At 40.8% G+C, this 27,782-nt stretch overlaps 1 protein-coding gene across 3 annotated transcripts in view; it reads left to right on the forward strand.

Moving 5' to 3' along the window:
- Window positions 1–25,676, forward strand: part of Usp6nl (USP6 N-terminal like) — a 136,284-nt gene extending 110,608 nt beyond the window's left edge. For all 3 annotated transcript variants that reach the window (XM_013121390.3, XM_040755529.1, XM_040755528.1), the window contains 4 exons: window positions 374–439; window positions 533–632; window positions 3,011–3,163; window positions 19,467–25,676. In XM_013121390.3, the coding sequence (XP_012976844.1) occupies window positions 374–439; window positions 533–632; window positions 3,011–3,163; window positions 19,467–20,857 (1,710 nt within the window). In that variant the 3' untranslated portion in view covers window positions 20,858–25,676. The remainder of the gene's footprint in view (window positions 1–373; window positions 440–532; window positions 633–3,010; window positions 3,164–19,466) is intronic.
- The last annotated feature ends 2,106 nt before the right edge of the window (window positions 25,677–27,782 follow it).

Below are 27,782 nucleotides of genomic sequence, written 5' to 3' on the forward strand. Positions count from 1 at the left end.
CTACTAATAAAAATTTTTACAAATGCATGATTTCTACATTATGTTTTTAGGCTTTAAATTGTGCAAAAGCATTATAAGAAGCATAAAAATGCTTCCTTGTGAAACACATAAATGCTTTACTATAAAATATAATGGTGCAATGAAGCAGTTCGCTGCAAAATATACTAATGATTGTGTTACAGTCCTATTATGGTGACACAGTTCTTGTGATAATTCTTAGTAGTTAAATTTGGAGATTCAAAACAGGCATAGGAAAACAGAGAAAGTATGAAAATATTGTAATGTGATGTTTATGTGCTTACCTTTGACAGCTACCTTACTAGTGCTCTTTTGTTTGCTACAACTCCAGAATTATGAGATCTTTGTTTTTCAGGATACTCAAGAAATCTACACAAGTTTTTATACAATGAAATGGTTTTTTCAGTGTTTTCTTGATCGAGTAAGTACTTTTCATAAACCTTACTAAGGAAAGTACATGCCAGGGTAAGGGAAGCACTAACGGTACATTGCCTTGCTTTGTTCTCTGTTGTAGACTCCCTTCACACTGAACCTCAGGATATGGGACATCTATATCTTTGAAGGAGAGCGAGTTCTTACAGCTATGTCTTACACGATCTTGAAATTACACAGAAGTAAGGAAACATTTGACTGCAGAGACTTTACAAAAATAAGGCTTATTTTAACTCCTGCTAGCTTGGGCTCCCTCATTTTTAGTGGTTTTGAGAACTACTGCTAGTTTTTAAACTTTTCTTGGCGATCATCAGGGAATTCCTGATTCTCGGGACTAGACACATATTGTATCAGAAGGTCTTGGATCCTTTCTCCTGTGTCAGTTTCATTTCCATACTTAAACAGTAGGAGGCGGTTTTTCATGTCACTAATAATGTTATTTTTGCATTGGTTTCCACTGGGACCCTTGTTCTTCCAGTTGGCCTGAGTCTCAGGTTTGTAATAAGGCAGAGAGAGCAAGAAACTAGGCCTCTTAGGTGAGTGGGCTGGGGGAAAAATATGTCTGTTACTGTTTCTTTCTCTAAAAGAAAGTGCATCTAGTTTCAAGCTCTGGGTGGGACTTGACTGTCATGGCCTTTGTCAAGTACATTCAAATGCGTGCAGCAAGATTTTCCAAAACAAAAACTAAAGACCTCTTAGTTTTCAGTTGCAGTATCTCAGGGGATCTGTGAATATGATGTGTTGGGCCTTAAAGTTCAGGAAATGAGAGTTTTTCTATTTTCATTTCAACCTTAATCCTTGTGACTCCTCTTATACCTCTGTAGAGATGTAGGTCATGGGCAGCCTAGAATTTCATGTTGTGTACATGCACATTTGTGTGTACCCCATTCCCATATATCATTGTTGAATGATGTTTGGCCTTCTCACTAAGTCAGTTGAGGGCATGAGGTCAAGTGTATGGGCTGTGTTCCTGCTGTCCCTGGCCATACTCAGTGCTTTCATCGAGATTGCTTGGTCACTGACCTGAACACTGAACACATCAGTGCCACATTAACCACACTCCACCTGTGATGTGGCCTCGCTCTTGTGCTCTTCTAGGAAAGCTGTCAGAAATGCTGTAGTTACGGCCCAGCACATGAGCCAACACCAAAACAAGCACTGGCAACATATTTCCTTCCCAAAGTCGGGTTATGTCATTGCTGGATGAAAGCCCTTTCCCTTTCTTCTCTTCTCCTTCTCCCTTCTTTCTTTATGCCAGGACTCACTACAGGTTATCAGTAGATCAAAATATACTTAAAAAGTATATCTTAATTAAACAATAGTTTGTCTCTAAACAGTGAAAATGGTTCTCATTTCTCTCTTAAATTATTTTACTTGGTATGACTCTTTACCCTTTGTAAATTAACTCTGAGCATAGCAATCACTTTACTTGCTAGTATATCATTAGACTGTTTAGGAAGCAAAACTCTTACATCTTCAGTGAGTTTCTTGCACTGCCTTATGAAGAAATAAATGTTGAGGAACAGGGAATACTGAGAGATGTTGCTCTTGAGCTACAAAGTTTTACTAGATGGCAGGGTACATTCTGGAGATGTACTATGTGGATTAGTGAGCACAGTTAGTAGTTATGTAACAGAGAGTAGATTTTAAATGATTTCCTCACAAAAGTAAGTATGATTAGTGGTGGATTTAATAATCACATTAGTTTAGTCATTTTACAGTATGTCACTTGCTAGTTAAAAAAAAACCAACAACAAAACAGAAAAGCAAACGTGACTGGGTACCTTAACAGCTGACTCTAGTCAGAGCTATTCTCCTCTCTTTATATTTTCCTGATTACTTTAAAGTTAGTGTTGCTAGATTTTCACTCAAAGGAACAATAATGTATGCTTCTCAGTATCACTGCTAATAATAGTTGAGAGAGAACATTTGTATGCTTTTGAATAAAGCAAGAAATGCAAGCTCAGACAGTGTATCCTGTATTGTGAATTGATGCCCATGCACATAGATGAACATGACACATCTACTTGTAAGGTATGGGTAGAGAGATCTTAGTGGTGTCTATTTCTACTTTCCACTGTAATTTGATTTTTTCCTAATGAAGCCAATTTCCTCAGTAGAACCAATATAAATAAAGTTAGTAATCTTTTGTTTTGTTTGTTTTTTGAGGGAAATTTTCTACCACTGTGTTAGTTAAAGAAGACTTGTCAATCTGAGCTAAAGTTCCAGCCAATAAATGAGATAAATAAACATTTATTGACTTATAGAAGCTCTTGTCGTGGGTTAGTGTTAATGTCTAGACATGATTACTTTTAAATCACTGAGAAAATATTTGATCATGTACATCTTTCTGTCTTTCCTCCTAATATGATCAGCCTGCTTTTTCTAATATCAAAATACTATCCCACTGGGTTTTAATGACATTCACAATGCTCAATGTAAGTTGTGTATATATCCTTTTAATACTCTTTTAAAACTCACTGAACTCAATAGAGTATGTCTTCTTTCAATCTAAACAGAACTGTTGACTGGCATTTGCATTTCTCTCATCCTTTCCTAGAACATCTAATGAAATTGTCTATGGAAGAACTTGTAGAATTTCTTCAGGAGACTCTCGCCAAGGACTTTTTCTTCGAGGATGATTTTGTAATAGAACAACTTCAGGTTTCTATGTCAGAACTAAAACGGGCAAAATTAGATCTCCCAGAACCTGGTAAGAAATGTCCTGGCATACAAACGAAATTCCAGGATCAGAGAGTATGACACAGTTAACACTGACATTTTTTTGTTGTTGTTGTTATTGTTAAGACATAAGCATTATACTTGGTGAAAGCATAGTATCAGTTAGTGTCTTACCAGCTGCTTGTGGCTTTTCTTTCTTTAAAAAACAAAGTGCAAGTTTCATATGTCATACAATGTGTTTTGATCATATCCATCCATCATTACCTCTTTCCAGCTCCTTCAAGTGCCCCCACTCTTACCTCCTTTCCAACTCTGGGTCTTTTTTTAAAAGTAGTTGTCATTAATTATCTCCTGAGTTCAATTAGTGTTACCTACTTTTACAAGTGTGTAATGCCATCCTTGGAAGGGGGTGGGGGGCAAACTATCAACAGCCATATCCCCAAAAGAGAGCAACTCCTCTCCTTCTGTAGCCACCGACTGCCAGTAATTCCTCTGCTAAGGGTGTGTTTATATTGTAATTTTGATTACAAAAGTTATCTTCTCTGACAAAAGTTAAAAACAACACAGATCTGTGGTATAAACATAAATATTTAAAAGGCAATTATACAGCATGATCATTTAAATAATAATAAATTTGCCATAAGGGCCTATAACCTTGGTAGTCATGGGCTTTTGACCAGATTTCTAGAACCAGGAATGAAACCCCCCCTATGGAGGAGGCCTCATACCTCCTTCTGTAACTGTCAGGACATTATTGCAACATGGAGCACATTTTGTCAGGCATGCCAGTATTGGAGCATGCAGGGTCTAGCACTGCATGAGACTGTGCTTGTCTTTTCTCCTCCAATAGGCAGCATAGCACCTTCTGGTATTTGGTAAGCTATCTAAAAGGGATAATTTCCTGTTTATCAAGGTTGATTTCTCTGTGTCCTGAGACTGAAGTATCTTCAACAATAGGGTCTTACCATCTAGTTATGGTGATCAACCACGAGGAAGGATGATAGCCTGTGTTGCTATGGGTGGTTCTAGGACTTTACTGACCAGTAACTCACAGGCAGGTATTTAGTACCTGTCACTGAGATTTTCATTTAATAACCATGTCTTCTGGCTTTTCTTTCTCATTTTAGGACAAAGCTTATAAACATATTGATTAAATATACCTCTGTTCAAATTGGAATTTAGAAATTTGACAGATTATAACCCATTTGAAGAGCCATAACCGCAAATATTTCTTTATACTAATCATCTTGTTTGGGAAACTGAATACAGTGGTAGAACAAGTAACAAACCCTTTTGTAAATGCGGAAACTGGTGCTTACCTATGAAGCCCCAGAATCATCGAATGCATCACCAACACAGTGTCCAGCCATTTCCAACTCCAATGCAGACCTCTGTATAGAGTGTCACAATATAGATAATGCATTTATGTACTTACCTCAAAACATTTTATAGTACCTACCAGTAGCTTTCCTGCTGGGAAATTTGCTGTAGATTTCAAAACTGAAAAGTAAATTGTTTTTTTTTTTTTTTTGCTTTGGGAGAACAGATAGAACTAGGATGTGTACAAATTGTAGTGAATGTGAAAGGGACACTTGTAGAGATCCACAGGAGACATCAAAAGCTAGTGAAGAATGAGAGGAAAAATAAAGAAAACCTAGAAAGGTGAGAGTAGCAACATTTGTATGTAGTTTTCACTACATACTACTTGACAAGATTGATCTCTTGTGTTCTGAAAGGAGTTATTTTGCCATTTTCCATTTTTAGTGTTGTTATAGTAGATAGTGTGGTAAGGGGCTAGGAAAGTGGAAAATGTCCATGATAGATGAAAAATACAATCAGTTATTCGTGCTAACTGGGTTTGGCATTTCCTGATCATGTGCCCTGTTTGATATTCTTGTAAGAAAGGAAGCAGACTCACATTCAGGAAGAGTCCTTTCCCCTCAGGAAGACCAAGCTGCTATGCTTTGACTTAACTGGGGGGTTTAATCAGCACTTGAATCCTGGGGTCATTAGAATTGACAAGGAAAACACCTCCTCACAGTGGTAATTGAGTTGAGCATAGGCCTTGGGAAACTGTGGCCTTTGCTAAGTGAGGTCAGCCCTCCCTGTTCAGTATAATGATGCCTATTTTCCACTAATTTTCCCCTGTAGCAGGAAATGCACTTAGAGCAGCAATTACTATACTCTCCCTTCGTAACATGTTTTAAATTGTCTTGCCTACATTAAAAAGAGTTTAAGGCACTTTTTAATAAAAGATACATGTAAAGAAAAACATACGTTATAGAACTATTTAAGATTCTCGCAAGTACATGGTGAGGTAAATTTTGAAGCCTGTGTAGTAGATCATGATGATAATTGTTCAGCACTCAATTAACAACTAATGTTTTTCAAAATGTTGCTGTGTATCACATATGTGGTACTTTCTCATTTACTCCCTATAAAAGTAACTGTAGAGTTGTGCTCTTAATTTTATAGGAGTAGCAATTGTAAGATATTTTGTAAATACTATGTAAAATAGTTTCACTAGGAAGATGAGGGGAGTGTGGCTGGGAGATAAAAGGAGTGGGTAGCTAGAACCAGAAACATTGTAACAGTATTTATTTTCAGAGTGTTTCTGTCCCATGACCTCCCATTGTTTTCCTCTCTAAGTGGACTACATATGGAACAGATGTGATGTGAAATGAAATTGTATCAAGATGCTTCCATCCTTTAAACTTTTTATGTGTATGGGTGTTTTGCCTGTGTGCCTGGTGCTCAAAGGAGCCACGAGGGCACTGGGTCCTCTGGAACTGGAGTTGCAGACACTTGTGAGCTGCCAAGTGGACGCTAGTAATCAAACATTGGTACTCTGCCAGAGCACCCAGTGTTTTCAGCTGTTGAGTCATCTTCCCATCCCCATAGCCATCCTTTTAAAAGTATAATGGATGACACCCTTTTTGGCTCCTTCCGTAGTACACCAAGTTGTATGCTTGCCAAGAGTATATGGCAGGATCTCACAAAACATGCTGTTGTGAAATTTTTAATATTTTTATTGTTAGGGTAGAGGATCCCATTCTTGTTTTGGTTTACATCCTTGAGTTCTAAGTCTAGTATCCTCCTTATATATTTATCTCATCATCTGTGAGCCTCTCTGTTTACCTATGTGCATTGTCTGTAGGTATGTACATACATCTTCCCTACCTGCTGTCTGTGAGCCCTCTGTAAGGATACAGGTTCCTGGTAGTTAAGGAAGTCATTGGCATATTGTGTGCTACAACTTCTTTACACATTTTTTACGGGTTATTTGTACTAATAAAGATAGTCTATATGAAGATCTTCTCTTCTTCCAATATTTCTTACAATTTTTGTTTGCTTTTTTAAAGATGTTAGTGGGTACCAATTTGTCTGATTAAGTCTTTTTAAATATTTTATTTAAATAACAGTTTTTCATTTATTTTATATACTGACTGGTGTGTCCCATTCCCCCCCACACACACACACACCATCCCCCTCTCCTACTCCTCCTCAGTCTCCATTCAGAATGGGATAGGTCTCCCATGGGCTTGAGCAAAGCATAGCACAATCTGATTAAATCTTAGCTCATCTAGGAATTACTATGGTTTATTGAATAATATGCTTTCTTTGTTTTCCAAACAGCCACATGGATTAACACCATTTAATACATTATATCTTTTTGTTTGTTCTGTCCATTGGTCTCTACTTTCACAGTCTCTACTGTTACAATGTAATATCTCTTAGGATCAATTTTCCCTCATTGTTATCTGATTATATTGCCAAAAAGAATCACCTAATGTTTTTAGATTTGTACTTAATTTAAAGATTGATTGTTTGGGGGAGGGGGAAATCCTATTTTAAAAATTAGATTCTACTAAAGAAAAGCTTTTTATCTTTGGTTGTACTACTATAATGAACTACTTTAGTTGTACCTCTTAATGAACCGTAGAAGACTTTGTTTCCTTTCTAAGGCTGTTGCACACTTCTAGTGTACATGTTCAAGCCTCCTCCTCTCCTCTTGCCCCAAAAGACAACTGACCACCACCGCCAAGGTATGTTGCAGACTTGACAACTCATTTGAGAGCTGTGGTTGTCATCCAAGTCATTAGAGGAAAACATAGAAGACAGAGGTCAGACTATGTTCCCCATTCTCTTGGGAGCAATGCTAGCTTTTCAATTACTACTTTTTTAAAATTTAGATTATATTTACTTATTTTATATGGTTTGGTGGGATGGTACACAGGTACAATTCAGAGAATAATTTTTGGAAGTTGGTTCTCAATTTCTACCATGTATGACCTGGGCTCAGCCTCAGGCCATGCAGCTTTACCCACTGAGCCATCTTTCCATTGCTGTTTCCATTGAATCTATTTTGTAGCTAGCAGCAATCCTGCTTCAGCCTCTCTAACAGTGGGAATGAACTACCATGCCCAGCTTGTTTTGGCTTTAGTGCTGCTTCTGTATTTACTGCTTGATTGACTCTTAGAGGTTTCTAAGACTTTAGATATATTATTATATCTTCAATAAGTAATCCTTCCTTGTTCCTCTTCTTTTTGAAACTCAAACTAACTTTTCCAAGTTAAGAAACTATCCAGCTGGGCTGGAGAGATGGCTTGGCCATTAAAGTTAGGCTCATAACCAAAAATATAAGAAAATATCCAGCTATTTCTAGACTGACCACTGTTAATATTTTTGTACTTATCTATATAAGTTTTGAACAGTTTTGGAAACTGACTTTTCAAACATGTACTCAAGTAGGGAAATTTAGAGTGAACATCTCGAACATCTATTATGCAGTTTATTAGATTTATGAACAATTTTAAAATGAAAGTAAAGACATCAAGATACATCACCTAAAAGTTGCAGTCATTATGTCCATGGAGCCAGTTTTAGCTTAACCATGGCATCATGTCCATATCCGCAAGAGTAACAGTGTGATTCCCTAGTGTCTTTCCATGTCTGTTCCATGCTGAGTATTTCCAGTTGTGTCTGGACTGCCTTTTATATTGTTGCTTGCTTGTTTGTATGTTTGGTTGGTTGGTTGGTTGGTTGGTTGGTTGGTTGGTTGGTTGACTGGTTGGTTAACTAAGGTGTGCAGATTTGGGGGTTATGTGGAGATTTTTGTTTGTTTTTGTTTTTTGATGCAAGGGCTCACCATTTGGCTTAAGTGAGACAAGAATTTACTGTGTTCTTGAATAAGTCAGATATTTTACTAGAGACCACAAAAGTGTGGTTTTTGAATTCATTGCTTTTACATTTTTTTGATAGACTTTCCTGTAATAAAGAGCTTTCCCTGTCTTATCAGCAGGGGCTCTTAGATCGATCACCTTTAAATGTAATTCTTACTGAAAAGATGGAGTAAGTATTGAACTTTTCTGCCTTTATCAGTTGTCTCCTTCACTGACTCCTGTTCAGATGAAGCCATTGATAAACATGCTATTAGAAAACCATGTGTTGCTAGTGGCAGAGATGGAGGAGTGATGAGCAAAGGGGTCAAGACCATTATGATGAAACCCTCAAAGACAGCTGACCGGATAAGGGGGAGCTCTTGAATCCCAGACTGATGGCTGAGAGGCCAACAGGGACTGATCCAGAATCCATGAATGTAGTGCCAGGGAGGAGGCCACAAAATTACTGGGGCTTTGGGTAGTAGATTAGTGTTTACCATGGTTTATGAATGAGCTTTGGGAGCCCATTCCAAATAGAGGGATGCTCTCTCAGCTTGGACACATGGGGAAGGGCCTAGGTCCTGCCCTGGATGAAATGACAGACTTTGGAGATCCCCCCCAAGGAGGGCCTCACTCTCTCTGGGAATGATGTTGGGATTGGGTGGGGGGATGGGGGACTGGTAGAGGGACAAGGGAGGAGGAACGGGAGAGGGAGCTGGGACTGACATGTGGAACATTCATATTTCTAATTTAAATAAAAACATATATTGAGAAAAAAGAAAACCATGTGTTGCTCTGTTGTGAATGACTTTTTGGGCAGAAGTTATAGCTTAGTACCTATGTATACAGAAATCAATATATTTTCTTAAATAACATTTAATTTTCAGAAATAGGAAACAGAGAGAACCTTCTTAGAAAGGAAGCATTTTGTTGTTGTTGGTTCTGATATATGTGCTTGCCCCACTCGCCCTCCTCCCCTCCCCTGAAAAATTATAAAAATTAATTTCCAATTTGCATTTTCTCCTTTATGTGGTCTTTTGTACTGGTGGTGACAGCTGTTGACTGGAGCAGGGGAAGAAAGCATGTGTTTGTGTGTGTTCAGAGCTGTTTCGAATCGTTTCATGCTGGGTTCCAGATGTGTCCTCAGGCTTGTTCCCAGATCTTCTAACCACCCCATTCCTAGATTTCTGCACTGATTTCTCTTGAACTTATCTTGAATGCACTATCAAACTGTTTATTCTGTTCTGTATACCTGAACAGCCTGTAATCATAGCAGGCTCTGTGAAGGACTTTCTGATCTCTCCTTCCATCCCAGATCTTAGTCTTGGGAACCTATGGTTCCAACCTATTTTGTCAGTATCCTGAGTGGGCGGGCACCTTACCTGCCTGTCCCTCACACTGCAAACTTCAACTGGGTGAGTTATCTCCACTCAATCCCTGGACCTCCTGTTTTTCTGTATTTCCTGTTATGGCAAAATGGTCAATACTCACTAATCCTTAGTCATTTAAAATATCCTATTCCATACAACTCCCAACTTCCTGGAACCCAGTCAGCTACAATGTACTTTATCAGTTTCTGTGTTTCTGAGGCTTTGTAATATCTGGTGACGATTTCCCTCAGAGCTTCCTTCTTACTGAGCTGGGAAGTGATGAAGAGAGGCCAGACTGTTGTGGGCCATGCCAGTGCTGCAGGATAAAACCAAAGCCTTCAGCTGACATGGAATAGTCTTTTCTCGCTGCTGGTTTTCCGCATCATGTGTCCTCACCTTCCAGTACTTTGGGGCAACATCACTGTAAAGTTTGAGTCTCTGTGAGTGTCTTTGCCCTGTGTTCACATTTGCATTATCAGCTCAGCTTTTCCTAACCCTTTTGGAATAGGGTATTTATTGATACTTTGTGTTTATTTTATTTCTGGTCTTCAAAAACAATTTTTTCCTATGTATGGTTTATTTAGACTTTTACAATTAGCATTTCCTTTATTAAAATCCAGATTATGAAACCTAGGGGTTTTGGGGTTGTTGTTTCATTTAAAGAAGTTATCATAATATTTTTAAATCTAGTAATTTGTTTGTTGGTTTGTTTGTTTTTCAAGGCAGGTATTACTGTGTAGCCCTGGATGGCCTGGAACTTAACTCTGTAGACCAGGGTGACTTTGAACTCACAGAGATCTGCCTGCCTCTGCCTCTCAAGTGTTGGGATTAAATGCGCTACAACCACATGGCTAAATCTAGTAATTTTAATATTATTTTTTGTAAAGGAATTTTAGTTAATGTTTGGTTCTGTTTACAAATAACTACAAATATTGTAGATTGTATATATAAATTTATTGTATCCAATTTCCTTTCAGTATATCAGTGTCTCCCTTTAGGAACAAACCTTATGTAGTTATAAAATAGTTCATAATTGCTGGACAGGAGCTCAGTGGTTGAGCACCTGCCCAATACATGCAGGGCTCTTTGTTCAAGCCCTAATACTATGAAACGGAACAAACCAATGAAATAACTTGGAATCTACTCCTCCCCAAGACTGTGTGGGATCTTAAGTTTCCTGAACGTACAGTGCTCAGGGTCTGCATTTAAAGTCATAAGCTCACATTAGTAATTCATTTACATATGCTAAATTAGTACAAAAAGACCAACGATAGTCAAATCCTCTTATATATTTTAAAAATAAAAGTAATGCTAGAGTCCTTAATAAAAAATGCTGAATTGATCAGGTGCTTGATTGTTTTAAACTTCTCTATGCTTAAGTCTGGATCTTCAGAGTTGAAAGATGTTGATAAATTTGGGTGGGGGCATACATGCTAGGATTCTTGAGCTCTTAGTAGTGACCCTAATTGAGCCTGCTTGTTGGTTTGCTATGTCCAGGTTGGTGCCCTTTTGATGGTTTTGCAGGCCGTCTAGATAGATGCCTTGCCTTCTAGCTGCATAGCACCCAGCCAGGCTTCTCAGGGTTTGCATTTCATTGTTGTTCACTTCTGGCCTTTGCTTCTTGGGGTCTTTCAACCTGATAGAAATTTTTGTTATTATATTTATTTCTTATTTGGAAGAACTGTTTTCATTGTCATTATCTATAATCTATAGCATATAGTCAGGGAACCTTGGATTCAAGGTTAAATAACTGTCCAAGATCCTCCAGCTGCTAACAATAGGCATTTTGGTGGTTCAGAGTGATTCTAGAGCAGTGCCGTTTATTGTTAAAGTAGCTTCTACTGCTAGAATACAGCAGGAGGTCACTTTAACATCAGCTTGCCTTTGTATATATGCTTCTTCAACATTTAGTTCTTGAATTTCACCCACCAATCGTCTCTGAATACATCTGACTCAGCTGTCAGGGTTCACATGTGACTTGGGCATTGTTAGCCACCTAAAGCCTTCTCTGCCTGCCCACAGGATCCCAAAACTCTGGAACTGATCACCTGTACTTAGTGCCTGAACCAAATGCTTCCACATGCACCTGTCTTCCTGCTTTTGGTGTTTGAGCACTCACATTAGTGTGTGTGTCCCTTGGGTGCAGTGACCACATCTCAGCATCGTTAGTGCTGATAGCAGGCCTGTCATGAAGCAGACAGCCTTTTGAAGTTCTAACCCTTTTGACATAGTAGAATCTGTATACCAAAAGGTTAGCACAGAACAAATGGGGGGCAGGGGGGATGAGCCATTCTGTATCATGTTTGTACATGCCAGTCAATTTAAAAGTAAGAGGATCGCCAGGAGGAGCTCAAGAGCGTTCTGTAATCACATCTCTCACTGGGTTCAAAGAGCTGCTAATGCCTCTGAGGCAGTGCACTGCCCACTGTAGTAGTGAGTGGTGTCCACTGGGTGGTGACAGAGACCTGAATAAGATCAGAAATGGACAGGCCTGAGAAGACAGAAAAGGGACCCTTTTATCTCCTTAGAGAAGTTAGGGTAGAAAAGACAAAAATGCTAAACAAACAAAGGAAAACAAAAAGGGAAATAAACTTTTTGGTTTTGTCCTAAATTGTATTAAGTTACATTTCTTGTGGGTGGGGAGAGAAGATTGTTAGCGTTTACTCTTCTGATCATGGGTGAAGTGCCATTAATATGATGACCTCACACAAACCTCTGCTAGGACATGGCTAGAGCTCACCTTCTGCATTTTCAGGAAGAAGGAGAAAGTAAATTTTTGCTATGAAGCTGAGCAGAAACCTAAGTCGAGGGAGTTAAGCCATTAGTCTGTTTATGGAGAAGAGTCCTAGTTGAAAGCATGGGACTGACTTAAAGTGTCCTACATAAGGCATCTGCTTTTATATTAGCTGTGCGTGCGTCTTCTGCTCGCAGTTGCTTGGGAATAATGGGTATGTGGACATCAGTTAAACCAAAGACTGTATCCGTGCCCGTGCCCGTGCCTGTGCCTGCATGTCTGCGTGTCTGTGTGCCTGCGTGTCTGTGTGCCTGTGTGCCTGTGTGCCTGTGTGCTTGTGCCTGTGCCTGTGTGTCTGTGTGTCTGCGTGTCTGTGTGCCTGTGTGCCTGTGTGCCTGCGCCTGTGCCTGTGCCTGCGTGTCTGTGTGCCTGCGTGTCTGTGTGCCTGTGTGCCTGCGCCTGTGCCTGTGCCTGCGTGTCTGTGTGCCTGTGTGCCTGTGCCTGTGCCTGCGTGTCTGTGTGTCTGCGTGTCTGTGTGCCTGCGCCTGTGCCTGTGCCTGCGTGTCTGTGTGCCTGTGTGCCTGTGCCTGTGCCTGCGTGTCTGCGTGTCTGTGTGTCTGTGTGTCTGCGTGTCTGTGTGCCTGTGTGCTTGTGCCTGTGCCTGCGTGTCTGTGTGTCTGCGTGTCTGTGTGCCTGTGTGCCTGTGCCTGTGCCTGCGTGCCTGCGTGTCTGTGTGTCTGCGTGTCTGTGTGCCTGTGCCTGTGCCTGTGCCTGTGCCTGCGTGTCTGCGTGTCTGTGTGCCTGTGTGCCTGTGCCTGCGTGTCTGCGTGTCTGTGTGTCTGCGTGTCTGTGTGCCTGTGTGCTTGTGCCTGTGCCTGCGTGTCTGTGTGTCTGCGTGTCTGTGTGCCTGTGTGCCTGTGCCTGTGCCTGCGTGTCTGTGTGTCTGCGTGTCTGTGTGCCTGTGTGCCTGTGTGCCTGTGCCTGTGCCATTAACAGCACCAAAAAAAAAAAAACCCCAAAAAAACAAAAATCAACTTTGTAGAAATCATGTAGGTTTTTCCTCTTAATTTCATAGTACAGAGGTCAAATTGCTTGACAAGGAGACAGGTTTGCTTTGGCTATTGGAATTGAGAGGCCTTTAAGACATTCTTTAGAACCTGCTTCTATGAGGGGAGCCCCATTCATAGGTTCCCTGGGGCCACCTCCATCTCTTGCATTATGTAGCTCTGGTTTCCTTCCTCTTGGGTCCTTCCCACTCTACCAATACACGCTCATTCCCTTCCCTTGCCTTGTTCTGCTTTTTCCTGGACCCTGTCCTGGTCCCTCTCTCTTTGATCTTTTCACACTTTATTTTTCTTTCTCCACAGGTGCTTTTGCGCAGACTATCACTGAGATGTAAAGAACACACATACATTGATTATAGTGACACCGCTGAGATTCATAGAACTAACATTGTTGTAGTGGAACCCAACAATCAGTCTGGAAAGTGTATGCTGACGCCACTGCCACAGGCTATGGAAGTCTGAACCACAATGGCCCCCTAGGCTCATATGTTTGAATGCTTGATCCCCAGTTAATGGAACTGTTTGGGAAGGATTAGGAGCTGTGGCTTTGTTGAAGGAGATCTATCATTTGGAGTTGGCTTTCAGGTTTCAAAAGCCCATGCCAGACCCAGTCACTGTCTTCTCTGCCTGCTACCTGTAGATCAGAATATAAAGCTGTCAGCTACTGTTCCAGTGCCATGCCTGTCTGCTTTCTGCCATGCTGATAATGGACTAACCCTCAAACTGCCATCCAGCCCCCAATTAAATGCCCTCTTTTATAAGAGTTGCCTTGGCCATGTGTGTCTTCACAGCAATAGAACAGTAGTAAGACAGGAGCTATGCCGTAAGTGTACATTAATCTCTTCCCCATACACAGCAGAAAGTGGGAGCGAGTGCACACTGTTTGGAGCTAAGCACCAGAGGCATTGCCTCCCAGCCCTGACACCTGTGATACCCCTCCCTCACTATGAAGCACTCGACCTAGCTTGCTTCACTGCTTTTAACTTTTAGAGGAATTGATTTTTAAGCACTTACGTCTTAGGAGGCACTTTTCTTATATTCCTGTCTAAGACCTCCTTATTGAAAAGTTTTACGGGAACAAAGAGACCATTTCCTCTAAATACTTTTGTGCATTTACTATATTGCCCATTGACTTTTACACACAGGTACCTAATGAGGGCTTGTCACTTGAGGGTTAATTAGATATTGTATAAGACTCTACTTTCTTAACTATGTGAACTGTGGATGTTGTAACCAGAGTTTGAAGCCTATCAGCCATTGCTCTGATTCACACTCTTCTACCGATGCAGATATTCTGAAAGGTTACAGAAAGAGAAGCCACTGGGGTGCCGAAAATGTGCTATGGGTTGGTGTGAGGAACTTTTCTTGAATATTTTAAAACACAGACATTGTGCCCCAATGTTCATTTGGTCTCTTATCCATTCAGTGAATGAAATATATGAAAAATCTTGAAAATTTCCTTTTATTCTTAAAATTATTTTTTTAGATTTTATTAACTTATTATTTTATGAGTATGTATGTCTGTGTACCGCATATATGCAATTGCCCACAGAAACCAAAAGAAAGCACTAGATTCTCTGGAGCTGCAGTTGCAAAGGTTGTAAGCTGTCACATGGGTGCTGGGAATTGAACCTGGGTCCTCTAGAAGAACAGCCAGTGCTCTTAACTGCTGAGCCATTTCTCTAGCTCTCCACTTCTTATACAATCTGTAGATTTATATATTGAGCTGAGAGATGGTTCAACTGCTGAAGGCTAGATTCACACCAACTGTCAGATACATATAGTATTAGTCAGTTTTCCTTAGACATTTTCTGTACTTAAATAAAATGTAAGCTAAAAATACTTCTTATTCTTTACACTGAAAAAAAAACTTTCCTGTGCCTGTATGAAGTTGCCACCTCAGTCTGTCTCTTACTCTCTAGTTTAAAAATTCCTTGTCCTGAGAAATACAGACCTTTTACTTATGGCTTCATATTTTACTATGCATCTGTTTTTACTTTACTCAAAGGCTTTCAGAGTAAATGCGCATGTCTGTGCCTAAATTTGGATAATATGTGTTTCTCATATATGTCCTCATCTTCATCCAGCTTCTTCCCCACTATTTTCCTTCACTCTGGATTGTCAAAGTTCTTCTTCCTTGAGTCTTGATTATACACTCTAGCTGTCTCTTCGCCTTTCTCCGTATCTTACAATGGAACCTCAGCCAGTGATTCTATGTTGAGTGAGAAAAGCCAAGGAGCATAGGACTTTTACATCTGACTGGTGTGTAGACAATATTCCATTTAGATTTTGCTTCCATGTCTTCCAAAAAGTAAATAAAATTGGCATGAGAAAATTAAGTGGGTGTTCTTAGATGGAATGGATGGAGCGAGGGTTCTGGAACTCTGCATTTGATGAGGTCAACCGAAGTGACCTGTGACTGTCAGTCACCTTTGTAGAACTGTGAAAGTATGGAGATGAGAAAACTCTAGTTTTCAACATTTTGAAGGTAATAAAGCCAGATGACTTAATCCCAGAGCAGTAAACATAACGTATCCATAAGGAAAGAAGCAATGAGGGGATGAGTTGGAAGTGGACGCTTGAGCGTGTAGAAAGCAAAGTACATGGTTTCTAGTACCAGCTCCGTTGAGACTGCCTTATCTAGTAGTCTGATCCTGTTTTCCCAAGTCAGAAAAATACTGTTAACATAGTTTATAGAGGAAAGCATTTGACAAGGGTCTTCAGGATACTTAGAATTATGCTAAAAATGTGGCCTGCAAGTCTTTGGTAACTATGTGTCCTTATTTAATGGCCTATTGAAAAACATTGTGCAATTACTACATGTTCATAGCAGATATTTATGGCAGCTAAGGAAAAATAATAACCTTTTGTGTGAGAGCACTTCTGTTATGTTAACTAGTGCTAACTAGTGCTTATTCCTTGCCTTTGTGCCTCAGATGCAGACTTAGAACTATATAGAATTTTTAATAAATGGGTTATTCTCTGTATGCTGTTAGTAACTCACTTCAATTCTGGTTCATGTTAAAAATAGTAGCATAGCAGTAGACTTATAGATTTATTTTATGTTACATACCTTATTTCGTCATATTTTATTTCATAATTTTAAAAACTGTCCAATTAAGCATGTAGGTACTTTTTCTGTCACATTGTAGTTGTGAGCTCTCTGACAATTGGTACCACAGTCTCCCTGCTTTTCAGAGCTGTGTGCACATCAGGGTCCCACTCAGTCCACATCTGTAAAGGGGTTTCGGTGATTGTCTGGTGCTTCATCTGATAGGACATCAGCTAGCATGGAACTGTCCTGCTCTTCTAGAATTGCCAAAGTTGGGACTGGAGCAAAGTTGTAAGCTGGGGTTTTGTGTTGCATATCTTTGTGTCATCTTGATAATCAGTGCTTGTTCTAGTCACTATCCTTGGCAGAGAAGATGACAGTTGTATGGTTTCCTGGGACTGACTGAACTAATATAAAAATTAAAGCACTTTGTTGGGGTACTATATGGATTTTGTTTTATTACTTGGTCTTTAAGCTAAGAGTGATCTGCCCTCAGCCGGCATTTAACCGACTTTCCATATTCATAAGCAAAAACTCTCAAATGGCAGCCTTTTCAAGTTTGTGTTACCACTTGAAAGACTTTTGTAAGTATTATGAAATAGCTTGGTCATAGAAGAGACACATAGGAATGCTGTTTATGTCACAGTTGCTGAGTGGTGTGCTCTGCTGTCTTTGAAGCGGCAGACACCCTTCACTCTGCTAATTGCCTCCCAGCTCACATCTTACCAACTCAATAAGGACATTCAAGTGTCCAGAGCAACTAGTCTCACTGCTTGCACTGCAGCAGAGTATAAGGGGAGAGTGAAGATGCTGAATCAGCTTTGGGTTTGACTCTGGGTCTGCTACTTGCTCACCGTGAACCATTGAGCAAGTTCATCTCTACTTCAGTCTTCTCACATAATGAGATAATGAAATTACACGCCTGTTGTTAATGCTATATGCATAGCGTTTTGAATGGTGACTGACACGTGGTATTAGCAATTGTGTCTATCGTTGTTGTCATTTACTATTACCATAATCTAAGTCGAATAATTTCTGTGATATACCTCAGTTTATAGAACTGATCTGATGAAAAGCCTCTAGAATTCTCCAGATAATCCAGAACAAAACCCCAAGTCCTCATGTTGTGACCTAGTCAGTTTCCTGGCCTCTTCCTGGGGCCGCTCACCTTCTTGGGCCTTTGTTCAGAGAGAGGGTCTTGCTCTTTCTGTCAGTCTTCTCTGCACCATCCCACTCCCAGTTTTTAAATTGTTTTTAACACTTTAATTTCCCTGTTTTTCTCTTTTGTTTGAATTGGATAGGGTGGATTAGGTTGGAATGCTGATGATGGAATCCAGGCCTTATACATGCCAAGTGCTCTGGCACATCCATTTGTCTGTGTCATGTGACTTGGCAGCCTTCACCCTCCAAGCCCTTCCCCAGACCCTGCGTGTTTCTGATGCATGCAGTGTATTTAAAACATGGTGATACACGTTCTCCCTTCCAAGCACAGCATTGCATTGTTCTTAAAATATCCTCAAGAAGTGGATCTAAAACTGTTTTGTAGCAATTAAAACTTTCTATAAAGAAGCATGCAGTATGAGAATTCCCTCCACCCCCTAAACAAAACAAAGAAATAGCAAGACTGGTAGCTAGGACCATGTGAAAATATTACATCTCCATGTTCACAGCAACCCCATGTAGATCATAGTAAGTATCAGTTAGAGGGATCATTAGCATGATGAATATTGGAAGAAAGGAAACAGTCTTTTCTTCTCTTTTTTTTGGGGGGGGCAGGGGCAGGGTTTCTCTGTGAAACAGTCCTGGCTGTCCTGGAACTCACTCTGTAGACCAGGTTGGCCTCAAACTCACAGAGATCCGTCTGCCTATGCCTCCCAAGTACTAGGGTTAGAGATGTGTGTCACCTCTGCCTGGCAAAGCCTTATTTTCAAGTGACAAAAATACTGTTTTATAATAATGGATAAAATATTTTACAGTTCTTGCAAATTAAGTCTTTTTTTCATGGTAATTTGTATCAGTTTCATGGTAATCTGACAATGTTGTTATAGAGCATTTAAAGATACTTCTTGCTAACTAGCCATTTTATTGCATCTTCCTTCAGTTCCTTACAATTCTGTGTTAATTATTTAAGATATAAAACTAAAATGAGCAGGGAGATGGCTCTGTGGTTAAGTACACTGATTAAGAAGACCCTACATCAATTCTCAGTGCTCACAACCATTTGTAACGCCACTTCTAGGGCATCTGGTATTGCCTTCAGGGTTCCAGGCACCAGGCATGCAAGTGGTGCACATACATACATTCAGGCAAAACACACACAATTTTTTTTATTAAACAAATTACCTAATGTGGTTTTCATTCTTTCTAAAATTTCTTTTCTTGTCTTCACATTTTTAAGTAGTGCATTTTTAGTTTTCAATTGGACAGTATGTTTCTTTTAAGCAATACATTATACTGTGAAAAATACCCAAGATAATAATAATTTAGGGAGAACTTTGGGACCTCAGTAAGTTACCAAGTGACTTTTAGCTTTCAACTTTGGCAGATCTGCTTGAAGCTGAAAGAGAATACTGATTTCAAAACCATTTTAGTTGAGATGGGTTAAAGTGAAAGTAACATAATGTTAAGACTCAACCACTGTCCAGTTCTGTTAGGAATGAGAGTGTTAGATTTGCATAGAAAGTGTGTAACAGTGTGTCTTAAGAAAATAGAAGAATTAGATGTTAGACGGTTTGCCTATGAGGCAAAAGGCTGTCTCCACTTGCACAGTTAGTTATGTATTAGTGTCATTTTCTCTAAAAATTGCTTCCTGGTAATACCAACATTTTGCAGTATGAAAGTGTGTGTTTCTACATACACAAGGCAATCTGCAGTTGTTAATAATGTGTCTCTTAGACGAGATACTCATCATTCCTCTATTTGTTTTACTTATACATTTATCTTTCCTTTTAGGTAAGGAGGATGAATATCCAAAGAAACCCTTGGGGCAGCTTCCTCCTGAACTGAATTCCCCTTGTATTAATCAGTTGAGTAATGGACAAAGAAATGTTGGCAGGCCCAGCCTCCAAACAAGCAGCAGAAAAGAAAGTGGATCACCTCACAAGAAACATGAGCATTCCCCCACCCATCACAGCAGAACTGGTACCCCAGAAAGAGTCGGGCAACCAAGACACAAGTCAGTGGGTGAGGATAGTAAAAATCTGAAGCAAGAGGCAGATTTTCAGAGAAAGCCTTCATCGGGTCCACAGGATAGTTCCAGGCACTATAACCATGCAGCTGCTAACCAAAATAGCAATGCAATTTCAAACATCAGAAAGGAATTTATGCCCAAATGGAAAAAACCGTCAGATGCCTCAGCATTTGAAAGAACTGCTAAATATGCCATTGAAGGCAAAAGTCACTCAGTGTATCCCACTCCTGCGGTTGCCATCCCAAGTTCTGCTGAGACCCGAATGTCAAACTCAAGGCAAAAGATGAAGGTTTTTGATGGCAGCGATGGGAAGCGGGGCTCTAACGCTTCACAGTATGACAACGTGCCTGGGAGTGAAAATGAAAATGGAGCATCTGTGGAAGAGACCCCAGAACGGACTCACCCTCACACTCCAAGGAAGCACACTGAGACAGGTTCCAGCCCATCAAAAGTACCCAACAAGTTTACTTTTAAAGGGCAGCCTCCCAGCCATGTAAGATACCCGTCCCAGTTAGAAGGAGAGGATCACAGGGCTGGGTATCCACCCTCCTACAGCAACCCCCCTGTTTACCATGGAAATTCTCCAAAACACATCCCTGTTGCCCACAGCAGCTTTGTGTCCCCACAGATCAGCCCTGGGACTCAAATTAATCCTTCCAGGAGACCATATGGTTCTTCTCTTTCAGTTGATATTTCTCCAGAGAAATCTTATAGCCGCCCAACTCCTGTTGTTCTGCCATCTAGTCGAATTGAAGTTCTTCCCATTGACATTGGTGCCGGGGGATATGCAGGCAGTTCAGGGTCACCAAAGAATGGAAAGTTCATCCTTCCTCCAGTGGATTATTTACCAGAGAACAGAAAATGGTCAGAAGTTAGTTATTCATACAGACCTGAGATGCATGGACAATCATGGACTCGAGATGCTAGCCGTAGCCACTTAAGCAATTTACCAAAATACGCAGCCTTTCAACACGTACATTTTCAGGACCACGGCCTTCCAGAAGTGTCTGTAGACAGTCCAGTGAGGTATAAAATTTCATCAGCTGTGGAAGATGCCAGTCCTCCTGGTTATCAATATACAGGTCCCTCACCTGCAGCACATCACTACAGAAATAGAGAGGGACTTTCTACTCAGGAATCAGTATTGCTGTGAGAGTTTGGCTGTATTCCCTGAAGACAAAAGAATAGAAACCATATGTAACCACATTGCTATGTTTATAATTGCCAAAGCAGTATTTTCTACTATTGTAAAGATAACTCATGCAGTTCCATTGTGTGTCAGTAAAAGGCTGTGTGGAAATGCTTCATCCCCACGTAGATGCTGCTGAAGATGAGTGTTCAGTTGCATTGTCACCAAAACTTTAATAGGAGAGGAACCTGGAAACATAGCAATAGCATTTAGGGATGCACACACAGTGAGGTTCTTTTTTTTTTTGGTTTTTCGAGACAGGGTTTCTCTGTGGCTTTGGAGGCTGTCTTGGAACTAGCTCTTATAGACCAGGCTGGCCTCGAACTCACAGAGATCCGCCTGCCTCTGCCTCCCAAGTGCTGGGATTAAAGGTGTGCGCCACCAACGTCCAGCCACAGTGAGGTTCTTTATGTTGTTTATTCGTGTCTTCCTTCAGACCTGGATGTTTTCACTCTGTGATACATCTGCTCTGACTTCTGTTAGAAAGCACTGAGACATCATAGAGACGATGTTCTGAAGGCTGTCCCTCATTTTTTAATAGATGTGACAAGCACCCCTGCATACAGATTTTGATCACAGAACTTAGAAATGCTTTTTAAAACTACATTTAATCTAGATCCATGAAATAATCATGTTTTTTCCCCGCCTTATCTTTCTGCCCTCCCTGCCCTTGTTATACTTTAACTTAGGTTCTAAACTGAAACTGATTTAAAAAATTTGTCCTGACTTTATGCATCCTACATCTCACAGAATGGCATTCTCCTTCAGTTACTGCCATTTTATCTCTACCTGAAAATTAAAGACACTGGGGAGAAAGGCTAACCACTTAATGGTGCTTAAAATATGGGTCAGTTAGCTTGAGTGTGTGACTGTGACACAGTACTGTCTGTGTCCTCTTCCCTCCAGCGTCTCAGTGCCCTGTGCCCTTGGCTCGGGTCTGGCCCTTGCACAGCATTGGCCTGCTCCTTGCCAGGTGCAAGGGGCTGGCCGCAGGAGGAGTTGGAAGTCACAGACCTTGCAATACTCTGGGCAGTGGAAGGTTGCTTTTCAAGTTCACTTGAAAGCAGCATTAACCATAATGCTCCTCCGCTCTCCACTTCAGTTTCGCAGGGCCCCAGGGGAACCATTCCCATGGCCCTTTTCTGCCACTCGGTCTTTACTGAGTACTGTGGATGGATAGCGCTACACTTACTGGGCCATTACATTATCCTCGTAATTATTAATAAGCATCTAGAATTTTGATTTTTATAAAAATACATAGTATGTTTCATAGTTTTTGAGAATTTTTTCAATGAAAAAATTATTGAGGTTCATGGTTTTAAAAAAATTAAAATATGCTATCATACACTACTGTTACCAAGACTCTGACAAAATACTGGGTTCTCTAAGAGAGAGTGTCTCTGTCTGTGTGAATGTCCATCCCATAGTTATCTTCTTGTATCTGAATATCAGAAAGTAGAAAGTCAAACAGTGATGGTCCCCCTCCTGCACGATGGGGATTTAAGCATTTAAGGTACAAGAATATGTGTTAAGGTGAAAGTATCATTTGTTTAGCTAGCGAACGTGACAATATTTTGTATGTATATAATGATTCTAATGTAATTTAATCAACGTGGTAATGATGCTAGGTGTGGAAACAAATGCAGTATATTAAAGGTGAACGCCACACTGAAATTCCAACTCCTGATAACATAACCAGGCTCTTGATTTAGATCATGTGGAAGGTGAGAAATAAATGTATGTAGAAATGTAGTTGAGGATATTAATGACAGTTCTTAAAGTATGACTCTGTGACTTATAAGGACCAAGCTGTACAATTTAGTTTGTGATGGCAGTATCTGTGCCTCTCCAGAAAGTATATATCATAGTCATATAAATAATGTAGATTATATATATATGCAATATATATATATATACACATACTATTTTCTTATGTCATTTATGGCATTTTTATCTGTATACTTTTTGATGTGATTGTTTTTAACATGTTAAAAGTAATACACATATTTTGTTCTGTGTCTTCTATGTGCAGTTTTCACGTGGCAGGTGCTTTGTCCTGGTGTTTGCAGGGCCAAGCAGATGTCTTCTGTGCTTACCCACAGCATTTTACATTTGCTGCAGTTCTCTGCTCTCAGCTCCAGGGAGACCATGTTTAGACCCACAGCACCTTTCCTTGGTTTAAGTATTACTAATGGCAGCAAGGCCTTCCGCTCTAGGAAATGTGTCTTTGTTAGTTTTTAAGTAGAAAATTTTAATTTAAAATTATTTTGCCACTATACAATTTTATTATTTTAAATTTATTTTTAAATAAAAGAAATGATAAGAGAAATAATATTGGCAAAGTGAATCAAAATATATGTATAAAATACATTTGCTGAAGACATTCTAGGTATAGCAGCCATGTAACTGCATGCCCATAGTGTGTGTGCCATTGTTAAGTCTTCCTTCATGTTACCTTGCCCAGCAGGATGAGTGAGCATTTGGTTCCCCAAGAATGAGTTCTCCTGATCTTTAGACTTAGCTAGTGAGCTTCAGTTTTTGGTTTTGCTTTTGTTTTTTTCTGCTCAAGTCTTACCCCAGACCGCTTAAATCATATCTTAGGTAGAACCCAGGTATCAGATAACTGTGTTTCCCTCGTGTCTTAATGCTTTTATCTTAAAACTCTCTTTAAGAAAAATGCCCACCAAGTTGTCTTATGTTTCCATTGTGGGATATTGTGGTTTATTGTTATTTTTGTTTTTGAAGACAGTCTTGCTATGCATTCTGTTTGACCTGAAACTTCTTTGTGTACCAGGCTAACCTTGAAACGGAGGTCATCTTCCTGCATTAGCCTCCAAAGTGCTGAGATCACAGGCATGCACCTCCATCTTACTCAGCACAGGGCTTTTGTAGTGTGGGTGTTGTTTGAATGGTGGGGATTGAATGCATGGTCTCAAATGCAAACACTACTGGTGAACTAGCTTTTAAATTCTGTGAGGTCAGACATTTCAGAGTTTAACAAATGATGTCAGGAAAATTAGGAAAAAGTCCCCTGGCAGCAACATTATCAGCTGTTTGTAAATTTTATGAACTTCTAGTCACAACTGAATAGCTTCAAGGAAGGAGGGGTACGACCCTCTCCCTTCCTTCCTGACTGCTTACCCCACCTTTACAGTAGGGGCTGAAGACCGCCATTTTCTTTTAGTGGCCCACTTTTCAAAGCCCCAGCTGCTTAAAGATCAAAGCCATGAGAAAACCCAGGTCTAGCTTCATTTGACCAGTCAACATCGGAGCAGTAGAACTAAGGGACTGTATTTTGGACTTGAGAACATGAAAGGATTCTTTTGAGTGCACAGATAATCCTGAACAGTTGCCACCTAACAGTCTTACTAATTCTTCTAATGTGTGAGCATCCAATGTCTGTCTGCTTTCAGTTGTAATTTCAGTGTTTTCTGGGTTTGGGGTGTATATGTGGTTTTGTTGTTTTTAACTACAACTTCTTTTCTAGAACTGTTGCTGTTTTATTCTGCGTCATCAGAGTTATTTTCTTCAGACCCTGTTCCCTGAAACCTGCTCTACCACTGAAGGGGAGGAAGGGTCAGGGCTGGAGTGTTGGGGAGTTGGAGATTTGGGACCAGCATCCTATCATTCCATCAAAAGAATTCTTGAGTCTGTTTTAGTTCAGTGGCAACAACATCTGTTGTGACATGTGAGATTTGAGGATGGGGCTTGATAGTTATCATCATCTGATAGGCATGAGCTTATTCCAGAGAGAATTGGAACTTTGCCAGCATAAGGGAACAAAAGTCATCAGAGAGCACATGCCCTGGAGAAGATGGTTGAGCAAAGCAGTCACCCACATAGCAGAGTTATCTTTGAGAAATGGCCACAGTGTTCTGTGTGGGCTGGAGGCTCTTAGATCTACATGGTAGTCTGAGTTTCCTATTCAGTGATTGTGTGACATGGGACAATGCCCATTCCCTTTCCTGTCCTCACTGTCTTCGACTGCATCATATGGACATTTGGGAGGTATGGGTGGAAGAGAAGACAGCCATGATTTGATTATTTGAGTGTGACAGGAGTTAATAGTGATCGTGGTTTGAGTTTTCTGTCTGTGCCAGCTGCTATGCTAAGTCCTGCTAGAAGAAACTGATGTTGCAGTCCCTTCATGGAGCCTCCATTCTAACCTACTTCCTCACCCATGAAAAGAACTCTTGCTTTGTTTTGTTTTCCTATTTCCTAGGATTGAATTGATTGGTCTAAAGTGCTTGGTGCAGTGTCATAAACTAATACCATGTTGTTATCTGTGATTACATGCCACCATAGCACTAAACTTTAGTGGTCAGGAGGGATTTGACCTTGCTTCCATGGGGTTGAGAATCTAGCGAGAAGCCCAGGGATAAAGGCAGTCAACTTGCATGTGATGTAAGAGGAAAAACATGGTTGGGACATGAGATGGTGTCAGCCTCTCACTGATGGTGGTGGTATAAAATGCAGCAGGCATGCCCTTCGATGTTGGGCTGAAAAGTCTGTTTGAATTTGATCAGGAGGAGTGCTTGCTGACCTGCTGTCCTCCTAGAGCCACAGTCTTGGCAAGCACAAATGGGAGGCGGCAAGCCTCTTGTAGGGTTTGGATGAGACAAGATGGACAGCTACTGAAATGAAGGATGAGGTAAGCCAGGAGCAGAGGAGGAATGTACTGTGGCGAAAGACAATGGAGAGAGCTTTCTCTGTGGGTTGCCTTTTCTTCTGGTCCAGTTCCTTCTTGTACTCAGAAGTATTAAACACTGATTATTAAACCTTCTGTAATGCAGACTTGACTTTATTTGGAGGAAATCACCATCGGAACACAAAGCAGGCAGCCCGGAGCAGATTCTGTGCAAGCATCAACTTGGTAGAGCAGCTGTTTAAATGCTGCCACCACAAGTGGCCCACGAGGAGAGTGTGACAAGGAAAGGGCACACGTGCATGAGTGGGAGAGGGGGACTCGTCCCCACGCTAAATACAAGGCAGCAGCAAGCAATAACTCGCCAACAGCTGGGGCCTTCTTGAGGGAGTTATTGAGCTCTGCCACTGATCTGTGGCTTCACTGTTGGCAGGTGACTGAGCCCGTCTGGGACTCAGCTTTCAGATGTATGCACAGTGGCAAACAGAAAATGGGAGTCTGAACATAGTTCTTTCTGCTCCGTAGTCTGAGGGAGGGTGGCCCACTCTGGGCTGCTAGCCTCCTTTGCAGGGACCCTGAGTGTCAAGTGGTAGGCAGGCAGTGGTGAGTGGGAAGACCTTGTTTGGGGATCAGATAGGAGTGGGGAAGACATGTGTTTACCTACTTCTGTGGCGAGGGCCAAGGAGGAGTGGTACCTAGAGGCACGAGTGCCATAAAGTAGTCACCTTGGCCCAAAGGTGACTCTCAAGAGAAAAGATGGGACTTGAAGTGGCTGTGTGCTGGGAGTAGCCATGAGAACAGGCAGAGGAGACACTTAAGTCACGAGAGGCCAGGCAGCTATCGAGTGCTGATGTGGGTGAAAACGGCTGATGCTGAGAATGTAAAGACAGATTTACCGTAGCAACATGAATAATAGTGCCCGAGAATAGCACCATTAGCGTAGTTATCTTTAAGGAGTCTCAGGGGTCCTCTGCACTTGTCAGTTTGCTACAGTGGCATAGAGGCCGTTAAGTCTGGACAGTAGCTTGGATCTGGCACTTAGTAGTATGATTCTGGCAAACTACATTTCCTTTCATGGCCTCACTTTCCTCTGCTGCCAAATATATGTTAGGACAAATCAGGGAAGACCATGGGTCTCAACCTTAGCTGGAAACAGTCTTGGAGGGCTTCCACTGTCCAAGCCCCCCCCCTCCACTGAAGTCACAACCTCTGGGAGGAGGGTTCAGGAATTGACTTTTATTGGTTGGTTTGTTTTTAAATTAATCAGTGGTACAACACAGTATTTTGTGATTTAGTAATCTAGCCCATAAAACCTAAATTGTTCTTGTAATACAATTGTATGAAAATATTCTGCAGGAAACTGGAGAGACCCTTGGGCTTTGAACTCTTGGTGAGAAACCACAAATGCATGCCAGAGTTAACAAGAAAATAGTTTGGCCCTTGGTGAAAGAAAGATATCTCTCCCTTAGTTTCTTCTGCCTTCCATATCTTGCTTCTGTTAGTACCAGGGAGCCACCTTGTAATCCTGTTAGAGAGTTTTTATGTGGCGGTTTGGAGTGATAGTGCCGAGAACTGGAGCCTAGAAGCAAACTTGGGAGATTCTGCTTTCCTGTATCCTTGCTGGACTCGGGAGTAGAACAGGGAAGTGAGACCTGTATCACGTCAGAAGTCAAAGAATGAGAAAGGATGGATGTGCCGTTAGGAAAGGGACTATGTGACTGACAGTTAAAGGCAGTTTTTCCCACTTAGACTAGCACAATACTCCATGGAAAACGGGCCAGTAGTAGCAAAGGAAGATGGACCTACAAGGAATCATGTTACTAAACTTGACCCAAATCCCCATTTAACAAAGAACTGAAATCTCAGTGACTGACAACAGTGGCATTCCAAAAATGTGGACATTTGTAGCACCAGAATTTATATAGTGCACTATTAGGTCAAGCGACACATATTTCTTAAAGGATGTTTTGCAATGAAACAAAACAATAAGAACAGCCTGAATGTGGGTAGGCTGTTATGTCACTCTCCTACAAAGGAATAACTCCTGTTTTTAAAATGTGTAGATAGTTTTATATGTACTGATAGAAAAATATAACACAATTATTGTTGACTAATGCCACAGAAAGTACTCCTTGGCCCCTCATTGTTCTGCTAGGACAGTTTTGCTCAGAAACACGGTGTCAGAGATAAAGATGGGTTGGAGATGAGAGTGGTTTGGAGACTGAGCCATCAGGAGAATTCTGA

The sequence above is a fragment of the Mesocricetus auratus genome, unplaced genomic scaffold (genome assembly GCF_017639785.1).
Source record: "Mesocricetus auratus isolate SY011 unplaced genomic scaffold, BCM_Maur_2.0 Super-Scaffold_100013, whole genome shotgun sequence".
NCBI lineage: Eukaryota > Metazoa > Chordata > Mammalia > Rodentia > Cricetidae > Mesocricetus > Mesocricetus auratus.